At 42.4% G+C, this 15,666-nt stretch overlaps 1 protein-coding gene across 4 annotated transcripts; it reads left to right on the top strand.

Annotated features, from left to right (window-relative positions):
• The first annotated feature begins 4,218 nt into the window (after positions 1-4,218).
• Positions 4,219-15,661, top strand: max (myc associated factor X). Of its 4 annotated transcripts, none has more exons than XM_061707426.1 (5): positions 4,219-4,397; positions 4,791-4,817; positions 11,336-11,443; positions 12,613-12,736; positions 14,062-15,661. In XM_061707426.1, exons 1-5 carry the CDS (start codon positions 4,362-4,364, stop codon positions 14,247-14,249), a joined length of 483 nt encoding a protein of 160 aa, XP_061563410.1. In that variant the 5' UTR covers positions 4,219-4,361; the 3' UTR covers positions 14,250-15,661. The 4 variants fall into 4 exon arrangements, with proteins under 4 accessions (XP_061563410.1, XP_061563413.1, XP_061563412.1 ...); XM_061707429.1 differs by having other exon boundaries at positions 12,598-12,736; XM_061707428.1 differs by lacking the exon at positions 4,791-4,817.
• Positions 15,662-15,666: the final 5 nt, after the last annotated feature.

The raw sequence follows: 15,666 nt of genomic DNA, 5'->3' as shown, positions 1-15,666 counted from the left end.
AAATCAAAGAAAGATGTTGTGAATGATTCCATCCATTTATTTTTTAAACCTGCTCCTTCCTGTTCACAGTTACGGGGGTCATGCTGGAGCCGATCCCAGCTCTCCTCGGGCAAGTTTTGAATAATTGATTCTGTTAATATTTCGTTCAGAGTCCATTTAAATAAAACTTGATGTCCTGCAGACAGAAAGGAACCAAAAATACTGAATTTAAAGGTTTGAAAGGCCTCAGTGTGATGAGACTGGCAGGAAGAAGGAGGAAAGAGTAGTGCGGTTGGACCAGTGAAGGGCTCTTACTAAAAAGTAAGACAAACTGTCATTTGGAAAAAATTCAGACTCAATATATAAGAAAAGCCAGCAGGGCCTTTTCTGTCTCCGAAAACTTTCTAAATACCAGGTGGATTCTTCCCGGATGACTATGTTTTATCGTTCTTTCATCGAATCTGTCATCACTTTTTCTTTCATTTGTTGGTTTCAATCCTTGAAGGTCAAAGACAGAAACTTGCTCAATAAGGTTGTCAGTCTAAGCAGTAAAATCATGGGGACGGCTCAACAAACTTTACAAGAACTTTATAAAAAACAGCTGATCAAGAATGCAAACTCCATATTGTCTGATTGCTCACATCCCTTACACCAACAGTTTCAGTTTGTACCATCAGGTTCACTGCTTAGACTCCCTTTTGCAAAGACAAACAGATATAAACACTCCTTTGTTCCTCCGCTATTGTTCTTTTAAATGCCGGAAGGAAAAGGTAGTGGGTGAAAAAGCGTTCACTCTCAAGCTTAGGTCTATACTACTATTGTAATTTATTATGTATATTTTATGTATATTTAACATTGTGTGCTTCTCCTGTCGCAAAACTAATCGCCCCCTTGGGGACAAATAAAGTAATTGATTGATTGAAGTCTCGATCATTTAAGGCTGAATTATGTTAAACCTACGCCGTAGGGTACGCGGCTACGCGGGAGTCTCTCCGTAGCCTACGCTGTAGCCTGACGTGCACCTCCCAAAAAATGTAACTACGTGTCGAGGCGACGCAGACCCAACGCAGACCGAGAGGACTGTGATTGGTTTGCTTGGTAGCAACGCATTTCCGGTTCCGGTTCTCTCTCGGTCGCCATTGTTCACTGTGACCGGAAAATTAAAATAAAGCCGGAAGCTAAACAAAGAATCAACTAGAGACGACGATAACAATAAAATTGTTGTAATTCAGCCACATTGGAGGGTTTTTCGAGCATGAATCGCCTTTTCTTTTCTCCAGGAGAAAGAACGCAAGCCCCTAGCGCTCTGGGGGGGTATTTCACCACGGCGAAATGGAGTGACGGAGAAGTCCGAAGGGTTCACGACGGCGTCACGGCAACGGCGTAGGCTCTGCGTTGGTTTAACGCAGAACCTTAAATCAGGCTTTACTGTAAATCTCCTAATAGTATCTGTTTGTTGAAATACTGCACAGACTGCATTCTGACTGACTTGTGGAATAAAAACAATTAAGCTGCAGCTTGAAGGTCAAATATGCAGATAACCCTGTTTGAAATGACTCACTATGTTTATTAAATAAAGAAAAGAAAAAAACGGAGATGCAGGAGATGCAAACTTACCCATATAAGCAGAAGTGTCGAGACATGGTTAGCAGGGGGGGTTCATGTTCATGTCACATACATTTTGATGTTATCTGAAGAAAATGTAATCTTTTGAAAATAATCTCCCTTTCAAAAAAAAACATCCGTTTAAACAGCATTGTTTGTTTATCAAAGCAGACAGGAATGAAGCTTCCCTCAAACACATCTTTGCCACCATAGCAGTACCGATTCAAAGCTGGCTCAATCTGTACTTTGTAATAACACGGAGGCATTTTGAGCAGCTTGGACTGCAGGACTGTCAATTTCTTTATTTTGATGAATCTCATCATCTTTGTGCACACAAGTGTTATAATCTGTTTTTCTTCAGTCACAAGGATAGTGCTTCCATTGAAGCGTCAACATGCATTTTCTACTGACATTTTCAAATATTTATGCTGAGCAGTGAATGGACTGGGAGTCTGATTAAACGTTAAAAAGCTACATTTGAAACTGTGATTCTGCTCCAAGCCTCTTAACTGCTTTGAGAAACTACCCTTAATCTGGGTCCAGAACTGACAATGCACCCCATCCACATAGGAACAAAAAAACAAATCTATGGGCAACGGCGTACAGGAGCCTTTCTATTTTGCTTTGCTATATGTTGCAAGTGGACAAAATGAGGGCATTTCAGTGGTTTAGCTTAAGGAGGGGGAAGGAAGGGAGGGGAGGGAAGCTCTGGCTGGACTGATCAGCCCATCTAGCTGTAATTACAGCAGGGCTTCACATGCCTGCATTTTTTTTACAAGCTTTTCTGCCTTCAGTCCCAGCCACCGCTGATCAGTGTCGGCTGCGATGAGCTCCATGCAGCTTGATTACTATAATGTGAAATGGAGCTGAAACACTTAATAATGCAACTCAGACTGGAAGGAAACGAGGATGTGGCAAGATAGCAGAAAATGTGTTGTTTTTAAGAGCCCCACCAAAGTATTACATCTAACTGTAACATTGCTCATTCCTTGAGGGATTTTGAATGCGCCTCTGATGTACAATTAAAGCTAGATGCTTTTTTTTTTCTTTGCTGTTTTCTAGAAAGACAGAGAGCAATCTCTGCAGCAGATGATGCATTATTAAAGCCTGGCCTCATTGTGGATTCATATTCCCGATATGTATGACCACACCGTCATACATATAGGCTACTGTATGCTTACGTAAGTAAAGCCATATTATGTCCAATATAGCTTAGAAGATGTGGTAGGATGGAGGTCAGTGCAGCTCCACAGCCATGCATCTACTGGAAAGGAGATGAAAAGCTTGACGCCTTCTACAGCTGGTGTGGTTTCTTGGCAGCCCACTGGGAGAATATAAGAGGCTGTTCCAAGCGTTTTTAGGCTGTTTTTTTGTTGTTTTTTTACACATTAACTGATCCACTGTTGGTGTGCAAAATAATCCACAGTGTAAGCTCCTTATCTACTGCAGTGTAGTGAAAAAGGAACCACCAGAGCAGATTATTTACAATTTGTACTGAGACCAGTACCCCCTCGAGGTAATACATTTCTTCCAGTTACAATGTACAAAGTACTCTTAAAGGAATTACATATTGATCTGTGAAGATTATTTCTGTAAAATTGTTGATCTCCTCAAGCTAGTTTTTGCAATAATTTCGCTGATACATTCCTGTATCAGCTCCCCCTGCCATGAAATCATTGTACAGATGTTACAATAGCAGTTAAGGGATGGCTTCATCTCAATGCAGTTTTAGAAAGAGTTTATTTAGGGTTAGGAATTAGTTTATTGTAAAATATTTACAACACTCGTCATTTATATCTTGCTGATGCCAACAAAATATAAATTACCGTAAGACTATCTTAATTCCGTCGGTATTGGACCCCCAGTGCAAAACAGAGCCTTTCCGGAAGTCTTTTATCCCAATGTCAGACTTTTTAACAGTTTCATGTAGTTTTTACTGGTGTTGTTGTTGCTGCTGTCATTATCTAGTGACAGTCGCATGACATTACTGCAAACAAAGAGAACTTTAAACCACTGCACTTTTACTGTTTTTTTATATCCTTTTGTTTTTGACTGAGCGTTTTTTAATGTTTTTTTATCCATCAAGCAGAGTACAGTCTTTCTATGTTTTTCATGTAATTTATTTATTATTTGTCTGTCCTGTTTATTTCTGTTCTGTGTCGTGCTGGTGTGACCAATGAATTTCCCTCTGGGATGAATAAAGTCTACCTTATTCTAGTGTAGACTGTATTTTTGCAATCCACGTGTCTCATAGATGGCCATATTTAGCTACTTTGACGTACAACTGTGACTTAAACTACAATTCCCATGGTGCCCCTCGCATATAAGTGGCTGTGACGTCCCAGGCTGACTAAATGGCTCTTGGACGTTGTAGTTAAGAAATAAACGTTGTGACCACTGAAAACAGTTCCGAATATACTCCCGAAGTTTGTGTAACTTGTGATATGACAAGTAAATGTTTTAAACAGTTGGTAAGGTTTATAACCGAGCCAGGGTTTCTGTCCTCGTTTGCTAGACTGGTAAAAAACAAACTGGGGTAACGTCACGTCCCAGAATGCCTCGCGGCGAGGCGCGCATGCGCAGCTTGGGCGCCGCGCATGCGCGTAGGGGCTTTGCGCTGCGCGTGTGGAGCAGTCACGTGTTTCCAGCTCGCTCGGTTCCGTCCAAACAGCGAGCTGCTGCTAACTCCTGCTGTCGCTGCGCCGCTCGGTGCTAAACCGATCCATGTTGTGTTTTTAGCCACCCGTCCCCCTCGACTAGACTATTTTTATCAAAGAATGAGCGATAACGATGATATCGAAGTCGACAGTGACGTAAGTATGGAGACTCCCAGCCTTTAAACGTCTTTTCCTCTAGCAGTCGATGTAGCCGCGGCGGCTAACCTGGTAGCTCCCAGCGCCGCCGTGCTGAGTGTCGGCTGATTTATGGTTCCGCGTCACACCGACGCGCACCTTACGCCGTAGGGTACACGGCGACGCACACCGACACGGTGTGCGTCGCCGTGTACCCTACGCCGTCGTTTAACGCGGAACCATAAATCAGGCTTTATATCACATTTTTAAAACCAGGGTCCTAGTTGATTCATGAGAAACGTTAGCCTTTTGTGTCTAAACCAATGTTAAATTCTTGAGCTTTTTTTTCGTAACCTCAGCCTCTTTTAAAACAAGTATTGCTACAATTGTACTTTTTGTTCTGTTTCTTCGCAGGAAGACTCGCCGAGGTATCACTCTGGGGTGCGTAGAGCTGCGGGGCTTCTCCTCCGAGAAATGTCTTTATGTTGTCTTTATCTATCACACTTTTGCTTTTACATGTAATACATGAAGTAGGAAGTGTTAATCTAAACGACCAGAGCATGATGGTCTCTCCTGAATGATGGTTTAGGTCTAAATGAATATAATTGTCTCCAGTATGAATTGGTCATGCGTCTCCAGCCCGTTGCAGGGTGTTCCTCTCTCTTCCCCCAGTAAGGTCCTTATACCCGGACACGGGGAGACGGTGACACCACGGCTATATTTAGACCTCCACTTTACTCCTCTACAGAGCCTTTATTGTAACGCAGTGTTGTTTATTTCCCGCTGATACAAAGCCGCCAAAGCTGCGGTGATCCCGCTCCTCTACAGGGGTTTTAGTATGTTTTAGGGGGGGCAAATGTTACCATTTAGGTCATCAGTCTGTTGAGACGGCTCATATTTCTCTGCATCCGTGATGAGGATGCAGATGAAACGTTAAAAACAAAAAAAAAAAAGGAAAGGAAAGCTGCTGTTGTGTTTTTTTTTTTTTTTGTGTTTTGCTGTTGTGACCGCGCCTGCATCTCGGACAGCTCTGTGTCAGGAAGGGCTGCAGCGGGATGTTTTCCTGTGTTGCAGCCGGTGATTAGAGCCATCTTCTCTCAACAGGCAGCCCTAGGGCTGGCAGCCTAAACGCATGACGTATAGCTCCATGGCACACGACTCTGCACGACTCAGCTGCTGCATGAAACCAGCTCTCACTTTGAGCCGGAATCCGGATGCACTGGTGCATTTAAAACAGCTCCAGTGTTATATTTTAGTATACATTAAACAGGCTGCTAAGTGTTGGTAAATAAAACGTAGGGCTTTTTAAGTTAGTTCGATTGAACTGAACTGATGTGCTTTTAATTTGTTCATTTTTCTGTTAAATGATGTCTTGGAATTTGCACCAAGAAAAGATAAGGGGTATTTAATTGCAATTTTATTGACATCATTGCCTTTTAATGACTTGATCACTATGAACTCTGGTCTATTTTAGCTGATACTAAACACAATTGCAGCTCAAATGAACAGTAGTCTGTTTCAGGGCTGTCCTGCAGGCTTCTGTAGAGAAATGATCACTTGAACTCGTGTTTATGAACATTCATGTTGCTTTAGTTGTATGTAATTGCTTTTGCCGTCATTCGGATTGCTGATTTCTTAAATTGTGGCCTTTTGATTATAGAGAGATTCATCGTGCTGGTTTGATTTGATTTGAGTTTTTTTATTTTGGTCCATTTGGATACAACATAATACAACATAAAAAAAGGTCCAATATATTAAATGGCACCGAAAAGGTATATGCTGAAGCCAAGGCTTATTATGCTTACCCTTTTATGAACCTCGACTAAGGAGGTTTTATACAAAACAAAACTAATAATTTGGGTTCAAACATTGAAAAAGAATGGATATATTGGACAAGTAACAGAGGTATCTAGACAAGAAGCAAAGACAAAAAAAAAAGATGAAAATAGAGACTGGTCTTTTACAACTGAGGAAAAGTATCCCTTTAAATAAATTGGAGCTGCTTCTTCCTCAAAACCATCGCTGGTTAGGCATTAATTGAAAGAGAGTGGCTATATAGAGCCTGTAAACTGAGCAACAGCCAAGATGTCCATCATGTGGTTTGGGCCTGCATTCAGAATTCATTTTAATTACATGAAGCTTAGTGAATTTGTCACTCACAGTGGTCTTTTTTTTTTTTTTTTTTTAACAACCAAGATCTGCTTCTTTGAGCTTTAACAGTTTTTTGACGACATTGTGAATAATTTAACTTTGACCATGAAATATGTGCACATTTCTAGACTGGAGTTTCTAAATCAAAGCATTGCATTGACGCATTCATCGGTGCAGGCACGTCTAGAACTAAACCTTTAAGCTCAACAGTGGTTACCGTGTGAAAAATGTTGGTATTCATACCCACACTGAGTCTGTTGTTTGTAGATAACGTGAGCGAAGAAGCTTCTGCAGAAGACGCATCACAAGCAGTTAGAGTTGGATATTGTTGTCAGTGTTATCGTTTCTTTGTAGTACATGGAATATTTAATATTACAAATATTTGGTCAGATAAATGTTGATACCTGGAAAATGTCCTGACTAGGTTGAAGTAATCATTTGACTAATCAGCAGTTAAACTATCCCCGTCGCTCACGTTCATTTTCCATTCACTTTGTAGGCTATTTCTGCTGCTGGATCATTTTGTTAGTGTTTCCAGGGTTGTTCGTGCAGGAAGGTTTTCCATGGTCTCCAGCTCTCTGGCTGGAGTGCGTTTTCATGCACAGAATATAAGACGAGCTCCTGGAGCCAGGAAGCAGCAGCTTCCAACTGGCACCTGGAGCTGTTGCGTAATGTTTCATAGTCAGGTATGAATAGCATGGAAGGAGCCGGCTGGCACGTCCTCTTACTCAGCCAGCGAAAGCCTTTTTTTTCCTTTCTTTTTTTGATGGACTGACAATGGCTGCACTCCAGTAATCTGATGCCTGTTTTTTATGGGGGCGGTTGTGCTTTGCAAGTCAGATCTCATACATGATGCAGCTGAAAGATCTCAACAGATCCAGCTGTATTTGTAAGACATTAATATTAATATAAAAAGGTTATTTAATTAGCAAGTGGCATTTTTACCGAACCTGCACTTTAAAAGTGCAAAGAACTGGGAGTGGTAGTCTAGTGGCTACAGAGGTGGAGGGGTCTGGAGGACCCAGGAATGGCAACCAAGATGAACCACCTTGGGTCCCTGAGCAAGGCATTAACTCTAACTGCTCCCCGGGCAAAATAGTGTGTGTTCTCTCAGATGTAAGTTGCTTTGGATAAAAGCGTCTGCTAAATGACAGTAGTAGTAACTGTAACTTCTGAATTTAGGCTTAGGTTTCCACACACATGGAAATGTATGTATGCAGTCTGCAATTGTTTTTATTTTTTGCTGATGTACCTTTTATTTTTAGCTTTTTAATTTGATACATTAATCAGAAACAAAGGTATTTTCCTGGTTATTTTGTTTTCTCAAACATTTTTAAAATCGGGATAAAATGGCACATTTATGCATTTATGGCCAAATTAGTTGTGGTTTTAATGATGAAAGTTCCAAAAGCAGAAACCCAAAAACACTTATGTAAAATATACAATCTGTGTAAATTGTGTGTGTATATGTTACGGTTAATGTAGAAAAACGGCTATTTTGCAAGATAGCCGGCTAATGTGCAAAATAACCGCCAGGGCGGCTAATGTAGAGAAACGGCAGTAGCCGGTTAATGCTGTGGATGTGTCAGACCCCACACTTTTTCGGTGAGTGTAACTTTAGGCTTCTTCAACAGCCATGAATAGCCTTGTCAACAACAAGCATGTGCAGCATATGGGCTTCTTACATTGGCTGCTGCGCACCAACTGCACTGATTGGAGACTGTAAGTGTGAAGCGCGAATTTCATCCATTCAACTGAACTGTAGTCTATTCTGTAGTAACTGGACTCTATCTACCAAATGAATTACGTTTGCCTAGTTTGTTTTGGTTCCATCAATTTGTGCAAATGGAGGAGGAGGAGAGACCTCATCTCATCATGATTCGGGTTTAGGAGCTTCACCTTCCATGAGAGAGACGCAACAACTGTTTGTCTGTTTTGGAGGTGCAAAGAGAAGGTGGGAATAGATCTTTCCTCACAAAGACTGCCACACTGGATATTTGCAGGTACATTTCCCAGACGTGATCTGTAGTTTGCATTATTCGTTTTAGAATACTCAATTGAGGAATATACTGCATGGGATTTGGACTCAGAATAATTGCCACGGCATGCTCCGGTCAGCTCGAGACAATTGTCTCGAGCTGACCGGAGCATCGAGACTGGAGAGATGATTAAAAATGTGATGTCCGCGCACCATGAGCTTAAAAATGTATTACCACCTTGACAAATGTACCTTGTGTCCATTTTTCTACATTAGCCGCCCTGACGGTTATTTTGCAAAATAGCTGTTTTTCTACATTAACCGTAACACACACATATATATATATATATATATATATATATATATATATATCGTATGATGTAACTTTCATCCTTGTGGAAGGCGGTCTGATGTACAGTCCCTCCTGTAAAGTGTCACTGTAACAGACAGACTCCTTCACCGTTTCCTGGATATGAATATTTTATGGCAGAAATAGCGGTTTGCTATCAAAGATGGTTTTAGTGCCCGGCGAGACGCTCCATTTGGTCCTTCCTTTGGCGACTGCTGCAGAGCCTTAAAGGGGATTATTGCCTCGCTATGATAAAATGCTAGAAATCGGGAAGAACTGTTGGATTCAAAGTGGCTGAACCTCGTTGGACACTTACAAACGGTGTGGGAAGACCACACAGTGTCAACATGCTTTCCAGGGTTTCAAAGGAACATTGAGTACATCGTCTGAAGCTCGTTGATCGTTTCTAAATCTCCTGCGTGTCCAGATGTGAGTCGTCGGTGGTGCAGTTGGACTCAACCTTCCCCTCCACTGAAACCATCCGTACGAGACTGGATGCCAGTCCTGTGACTGCACAAACCTCGTTTGTTTATGTCGGTGTTAAAATGGCTGATGCAGAGAGATGTGTCTCCAGTTTGGTTTTCGGTTGCTCCAACGTTCAGCCTCTCAGCCAGAGGGCTCACATGACACCCACAGTGTGGTTGGTGTTAACTGAAGGCTACTGTTTTTTATCACAATTTCAGTTTCATTTAGTGTCATTTGGCTCTTTGTTGGACTAGGGCGTCTTGTGTTTTTTTTTTTTCAGCATTTACTCCAACTGGTAGATGTGTTGATTCAGCTCGTGATGTAGTCGACGCAAGTCGCGGCTTCAGTCAGGTTAATCTGTCGGCACTCCCACAAAACTTGTGACACTGGAAACTTGTTTCAGCTGGTGTTTTGTCTCACTTGTGGCCACTTTGGTTTTCATTGTGATCCTTCAACAAAAGACTCATGATACAGGGTCACATGACTTGTAGCTGCCCGAGGCGGTCCTTGGCATCACCGTCATGCTGGTGCGCCGCTTAATGTTTGTCTGGTAATTATGTGGACTAGTTGGCAAGTGTCGTGTGAGTGGTGGCTCTGATGGTTTGGTGCGAAGGCTCGTGCAACCACCTGCAGCTGTCAGACTGTCAGCTGCAGCCATTTTGCACCCTGTCATGTTGTTATAATATATATTTGCTTGAAACTTGCAGCCCTTTATGCGTCCTTTTCCAGAAGGAATTAATTAAGGTTGTAAGAGCATGGTATTAAATATTAATATATGTGCAGACAAGGTGAGGGGAAAAAAGGTTGTAAGAGCGAGTGAGGATTGCTTTATTAAGGTGTTACTGGTTATTATACTTGAGTGTTTGAGCAAAATAACACGATCAGAGCTGTTTAGTGGTGGATTAATGAAGATGGCAAATTTATTAACTATGTAACTTGAGCAATAAATAATCCAGAGTAATGTCTTTAAATTCTTGTTGCTCAACAGTTTCAGTCTTTGTAATCCTGAGCAAGCATGTGATGCTCTGCCACATCTTTATGACAGCACTGTCTCCTGTGAGACCTGGGGGGGCAGGGGGGCCCCGGGACACGTAGTGACGGCAGCAGGGGTTTGCTCATGATACCAGCACTCAGAAGCGCGGGATTTGGGCCAATTAGAAGGAGGCGATTACAGTGTATAGGGAGATCTGATCTTCAGATCATGAACTACTTGCCCGTATGTTGTTCTGTTAGCAGTTTTGTTTTAGACGTGTTACAGAATCGTAACTGTATTTTAGGGCTGTGCGATTAATCGATTTTAAATCTAAATCGGATTTATTAATCAAGACGATGTTAAAAAAAAAAGGAAAATCGGAAAATCGATTTTCCTTTTTTGCAGCTGGCTGCATTACAGACGGAGCTCATCTAGTCATCTTTGTTTGGTCAAGAAAATTGTAAATGTTGTCACTTTACTAAACTCAAGGAGGATTCACAGTATCTTTCAATTGCACTTCATTCCCAATAGGGAATTTTGTTTGCTATTTTTCTTTAAAGATAAAATATTTGAAACAATTTATTCCATTGTCTTTTGTAGTTTTACCAAAAAAATCGAAAATTGGGTTTTCAGAGAAAAAAATCGGGAGTTGATGAGTTAAATGTGGATATTTCTTGCACAGGGACAGTCCATTGTTGAGATTTAATTCCTTTTACTTGTACATTCAGTGTTTAAAAAAACAAACTTTAATGGATTGACCATACAACCTGTTAGGCTTGAAGATAGAGGTAACAAACAATAAAGTCAGATTAATAATGAAAAATAATTGTACATTTTCAATTGTCTTATTTCCATCAAAAGCAGGTAAAGATGTTTTATTAGTGGTTGGTGCTCTGAGCTGAGAGGGGGCTGACTGGGAGGCGTGCCTGCAACGGCAGCCGCTGGTCCGTGTAGGTTTGAGCAGGAACGGCTGGACGCCCGCCGTCTTCTCCCCCCGCTGCTCGGCCGCCAGCCTGAAGGCCTTGTGACTCTTCTCTCTGCAGGCAGACAAACGGGCACACCACAATGCACTGGAGCGCAAACGTAGGGACCACATCAAAGACAGCTTTCACAGCCTCCGGGACTCGGTACCCGCTCTGCAGGGAGAGAAGGTTGGTAAAGCCCACAGCACCGACAACATGACACGCAAGCTGTTAATGTTGCTGTAAATGCTTGTTGCTGAGTTCTCTGATGTTGTGAATGTTGATGCTGGTTGAGGAGACTGAGAGCAGATGGAGGAGTGCAGACTGGCAGCAGCGGGGCGACGGCGCAGTCTGAATACTCGGACCAGCGTCAGGAAGCTATTATGGGGAAATTTTACTGCTCTCTTCCTGTTTTGACATCGGTGACATCGAGAGGTTTTGGAGTGGGGTCAGTAACTGGGACCGCAGTCTTATTTTCCCACAGCAGAACCTGAGGCCTGCTGATCCTGCAGACGTTTTAAAAGTAATGTGAAGTCTCCTACCCGTTGATCCGGACCTCTCCCTGGATGTGTTGTTGCCTGGAGGGCTGTTGTTTTGTTTCTGCTCCTTGTGACTGTAGAAGCTCTTTAACTACATTTGAGTGTTAAATGTCGGACTGGTGTTCAGATTCCCAAAGCTTCACTAGCATTTGGAAATAATCAAATGTATTTAGTCTTGTTTTAGCGTTTCAGCTTTTAATCAGTTGTTTGGATTTTAAAGAATTCATATTTTTCCCCCAGAGATGCTTTACTTCAGGGAAAATATTAAATGAAAAACAGCCCAGAAAATGGTATTTGCCCTCACAGATGCTTTACTTCAGGAAAATACCATTTTATGGGCTTCAAAGACGAGACTTTATGGATCCAGTGCTATAGAGAAAGGGTTTTATGCTTGCACCTTTTTATAGATTTGGACAAACTAATAGGTTCTGATCAATGGATGGCTGTCGTAGCAGGTAGATCATGGTGATGAGGGTGCAGAGCTTGTGCTAGAGGAGGAGGAGCCAGCGAGGCGTCCTGCTCCTCTGAGCTGAGCAGTCAGACGTCCGACAGTCATCGTAGGTGCTCGTTGTGACAGTGAAGTGTCAGGCTGGTGACCCGTCCTGTCAGGCCGAGGAGCCAGCAGGTTTTCGGCGCAGAAGCGCAGCGTTGTCCCAGATTCCCCGCGGCTGCTTCAGTCTGCAGCTCTCTCCCTGCTGCTCTGTGCAGAAGCATGACCGCAGCACAATAAATGACTGATAAAAATGTGATAAGGTGTCTCTGTACTTGCGTCATCACTTTACTTTTTGCATGTGTCACTAACAGCAGTCTACCAAACAGGCATCTCGAGCTCAAATCCTAGACAAAGCTACAGAGTACATCCAGTACATGAGGCGAAAAAATCACACACACCAGCAGGACATCGACGACCTGAAGAGGCAGAACGCGCTGCTGGAGCAACAAGGTAACCACGGCTTGATTTCAGTCCTGGGGAGGGAGGGGGGCTGCAGCTTTAGGCTTATTAGTGTTAGTTTCTCCCTGGTGAACAGACTTAGATCAGCTCTTCCTGCCGCTAAATGTTTGAGCTTCCACAGACGTGTTTGACTCGAACTAAAGAGCCTCCACCGGCAGCGGCGAGAGCAGAGCTGAACCATGTTTCTGATTACATGTTGTTGTGGGAAGAGGATGCAGATTTGTGGTTTGAGAGCCTTTTGTTTCAATTTTAACATCAAACAGACAAAGTAGAGTTTGAAGTCATTCATTGCTGGTTCTACTTTTTCCTTCCTGTCTCCAAATAATTTTTCTGAATCGCCACACGCCAAATGGATACTTGATATTTAAAGTAAGATGAGAGTTAGGACTTTAGTTAACAGGTTGCACCCTCTGGGCTTTGAGGTTGTAACCAGAAACGCTAACCCCCCTCGTGCCTCATGTGATGTTTTAGGGTTCTCTTATTGCTTTATTATTATTTTCAAGCGATTCATCAGAATGTCAGGGGAAATTATGCTGGTTGTGGTTCCTCCTGAGACACTACTGAGTAGGGCTGGGTGATATATCGAGATTTTAATATATATCGATATATTTTAAAACGCGATATGGTACGAGACAATATCGCTTATCGATTTAAAAAAATAAAAATACATAATGATTTTGATATTGCTTATTTTGTGACAAATTGACTTGAATGTTTTATTTTAGATTTGCACAAATGTTTTGTTATTTGCACAACTGTCAACCTCAGTGGAAAAGTCTGCCTGTTACTGTCTACATTGTATTAATTGTACAGTGTATTTTAATTTAATTGTTATGCAGGAAAGGGATATTTGTTTTATTTTATTCAAGAAGCATTTTTATTCTATAAATGCAGGCAGTTTATTTTTATTTCATTTGTTTTATACATTTTGATATTGTGCAGACCTCTGTTAATAAAGGAACCTGTGTGACATTTGGCACGAGGCTTTGTATTAAAACTGACTGTTTTTTTAAGGGTTTGCCTCAGAAAAAAATGAAGCTAACAGAGATGCTATGCTATAATGCTTTGGGGGAAACCCCAATTATGGCACAGAAAAAATATCGATATATATCGAGTATCACCATTCAGCTAGAAAATATCGAGATATGACTTTTGGTCCATATCGCCCAGCCCTACTACTGAGCATTACTTTTACACATTTTAAAGGGTTCAGGCATCTTCACTGATTTACTGAAATGGCTGCCTCTTTGTTTCTGCCAGCTGGTCTAAGCGTGTTTGCTCACGCGCGTCTCTCCGCTCTTGTTTCTCTTTTGCAGTCCGCGCTCTGGAGAAGGTAAAGGGCTCCACGACGCTGCAGTCCAGCTACTCGTCGTCCGACAGCAGCCTGTACACCAACCCCAAGGGCAGCGCCGTGTCGGCGTTCGACGGCGGCTCCGACTCCAGCTCGGAGTCTGAGACGGAGGAGCCGCCCAGCAGGAAGAAGCTGCGCGTGGAGGCCAGCTAGACGGCCCGGCGGCCCAAACTCGGCCACGGTGGAGGCGGCAGGGCGGGAGGGGGGAAGGGCCGGAGGATTTCAGCCTTCAGAGCTCCCAGCTCATCAGTCCACTCCGCCCCTCGTCACGCAACAACGACCACCACCCCAGCCTCCATCACCGTCCTCGCTGTTGTCTGTCCTCCATCTCTGCTTGGGATGGCACTGGAGACGGGTGTCCCCTGAAATCCCACGACATCGCCACCACCGTCTGTCCTCGCAGCCCGTCTCCGCCCACGGAGGAGATGAAGCGAGCAGCGCGGGAGACAGCTGCTTGGGTCCATCTAGAGAGCTTCAGGTCCCCCCTCCTTCCCCAGACCCCTTTCTTTATGTTTCCTGTTTTTCGTTATTGGTATCCCCCTCTCTTTGCAACAAAAACAATCCCAAATTCAAAGTAAGGCAGCTTGGCAACTTAAGGACTTGATGCTTTTTTTGTACTCTCGGTAAAGCCCCTCGTCCTCCGGGTTGATGTCTGGGGCAGAACAGGGAGCCAGACGTACTCTTCTTCCAAGCACTGCTATTTTTTGTTTTGTTTCGTTTTTTGTTCATTTTGTTATTATTGGTTTAAAAAGACAGCCTCTTAAGAATTTACACACCGAGATAAATCCTCCTGGAAAAGTTTACCTTTTTAAAATTAAAAATCAAACATTTGTAGCTTACTTTTTTTCCACGAAAGAATGTGAAGATGCTTTAAGCAAATGTCAAAAAGTGATACCCACCTCAGGCCCACTGGATCGCAGATGTTTTCTGCCTCACGCGTTTCTTAACACATTATTTAAAAAATTAAGAAAAAAATAACAAAAAAAAAACCACGACTCCTTTTGTTGAAATTGATGTTTTGAAGGAGAATATTCCTGAACTTGTATCGTATTTTGTCCTTTAGCTTGAAGTAGTGAATGACTTTAGGTGGCTGAATACGTTAGGCATTTCTTTTTATATATCATACCGAGCATTGATTGGATGTTTCCAAGACTACAACAGTATGTTTTGCATTTTGTAGTACTCACATGTCATGGAGGAGAAATGCTGATTTGCCACACAAGTTTTCTTTGAAATAGATATTGAATGTCAACAAGGTAGCTCCCGGCGTCGAGGAGAGACGAGTCCCTGTCAATGTGTTGTGCTTTAAACAGTAAAAAAAAAAATCAATGTTGCTGAACCCCTCAAGGAAAAAAAGGAAGCATTTGCGTCTCTAGGAAACGTGTGTATGTATATTGTTTCCATTTTATTTCCAGTTAGGAGGATATAATTAGTGTCGTAGGTCTTTGTCCGATTCCATTCCATGGAAATTACAAGTATGTTGTACATACTGCCAACAATTGTCTTGCAAGTTGAGGCCTACCTTTACTATGAGACTATAAAATAAACTATTTTATCCTTTAAAATGCTT

This window comes from Cololabis saira, chromosome 18 (genome assembly GCF_033807715.1).
Source record: "Cololabis saira isolate AMF1-May2022 chromosome 18, fColSai1.1, whole genome shotgun sequence".
NCBI lineage: Eukaryota > Metazoa > Chordata > Actinopteri > Beloniformes > Belonidae > Cololabis > Cololabis saira.
The sequence above is the reverse complement of the archived record's forward strand: the minus strand, read 5'-3'. Positions and strand labels throughout refer to the sequence as shown.

Bases quoted from the DNA above. Each gene is read 5' to 3' on its own strand.
- max (XM_061707429.1), top strand. From the start codon at position 4,362: ATGAGCGATAACGATGATATCGAAGTCGACAGTGAC. The intron at 4,398-4,790 runs GTAAGTATGGAG...GTTTCTTCGCAG, and splicing joins ATATCGAAGTCGACAGTGAC to GAAGACTCGCCGAGGTATCA. The intron at 11,444-12,597 runs GTTGGTAAAGCC...TGTCACTAACAG, and splicing joins CCGCTCTGCAGGGAGAGAAG to CAGTCTACCAAACAGGCATC.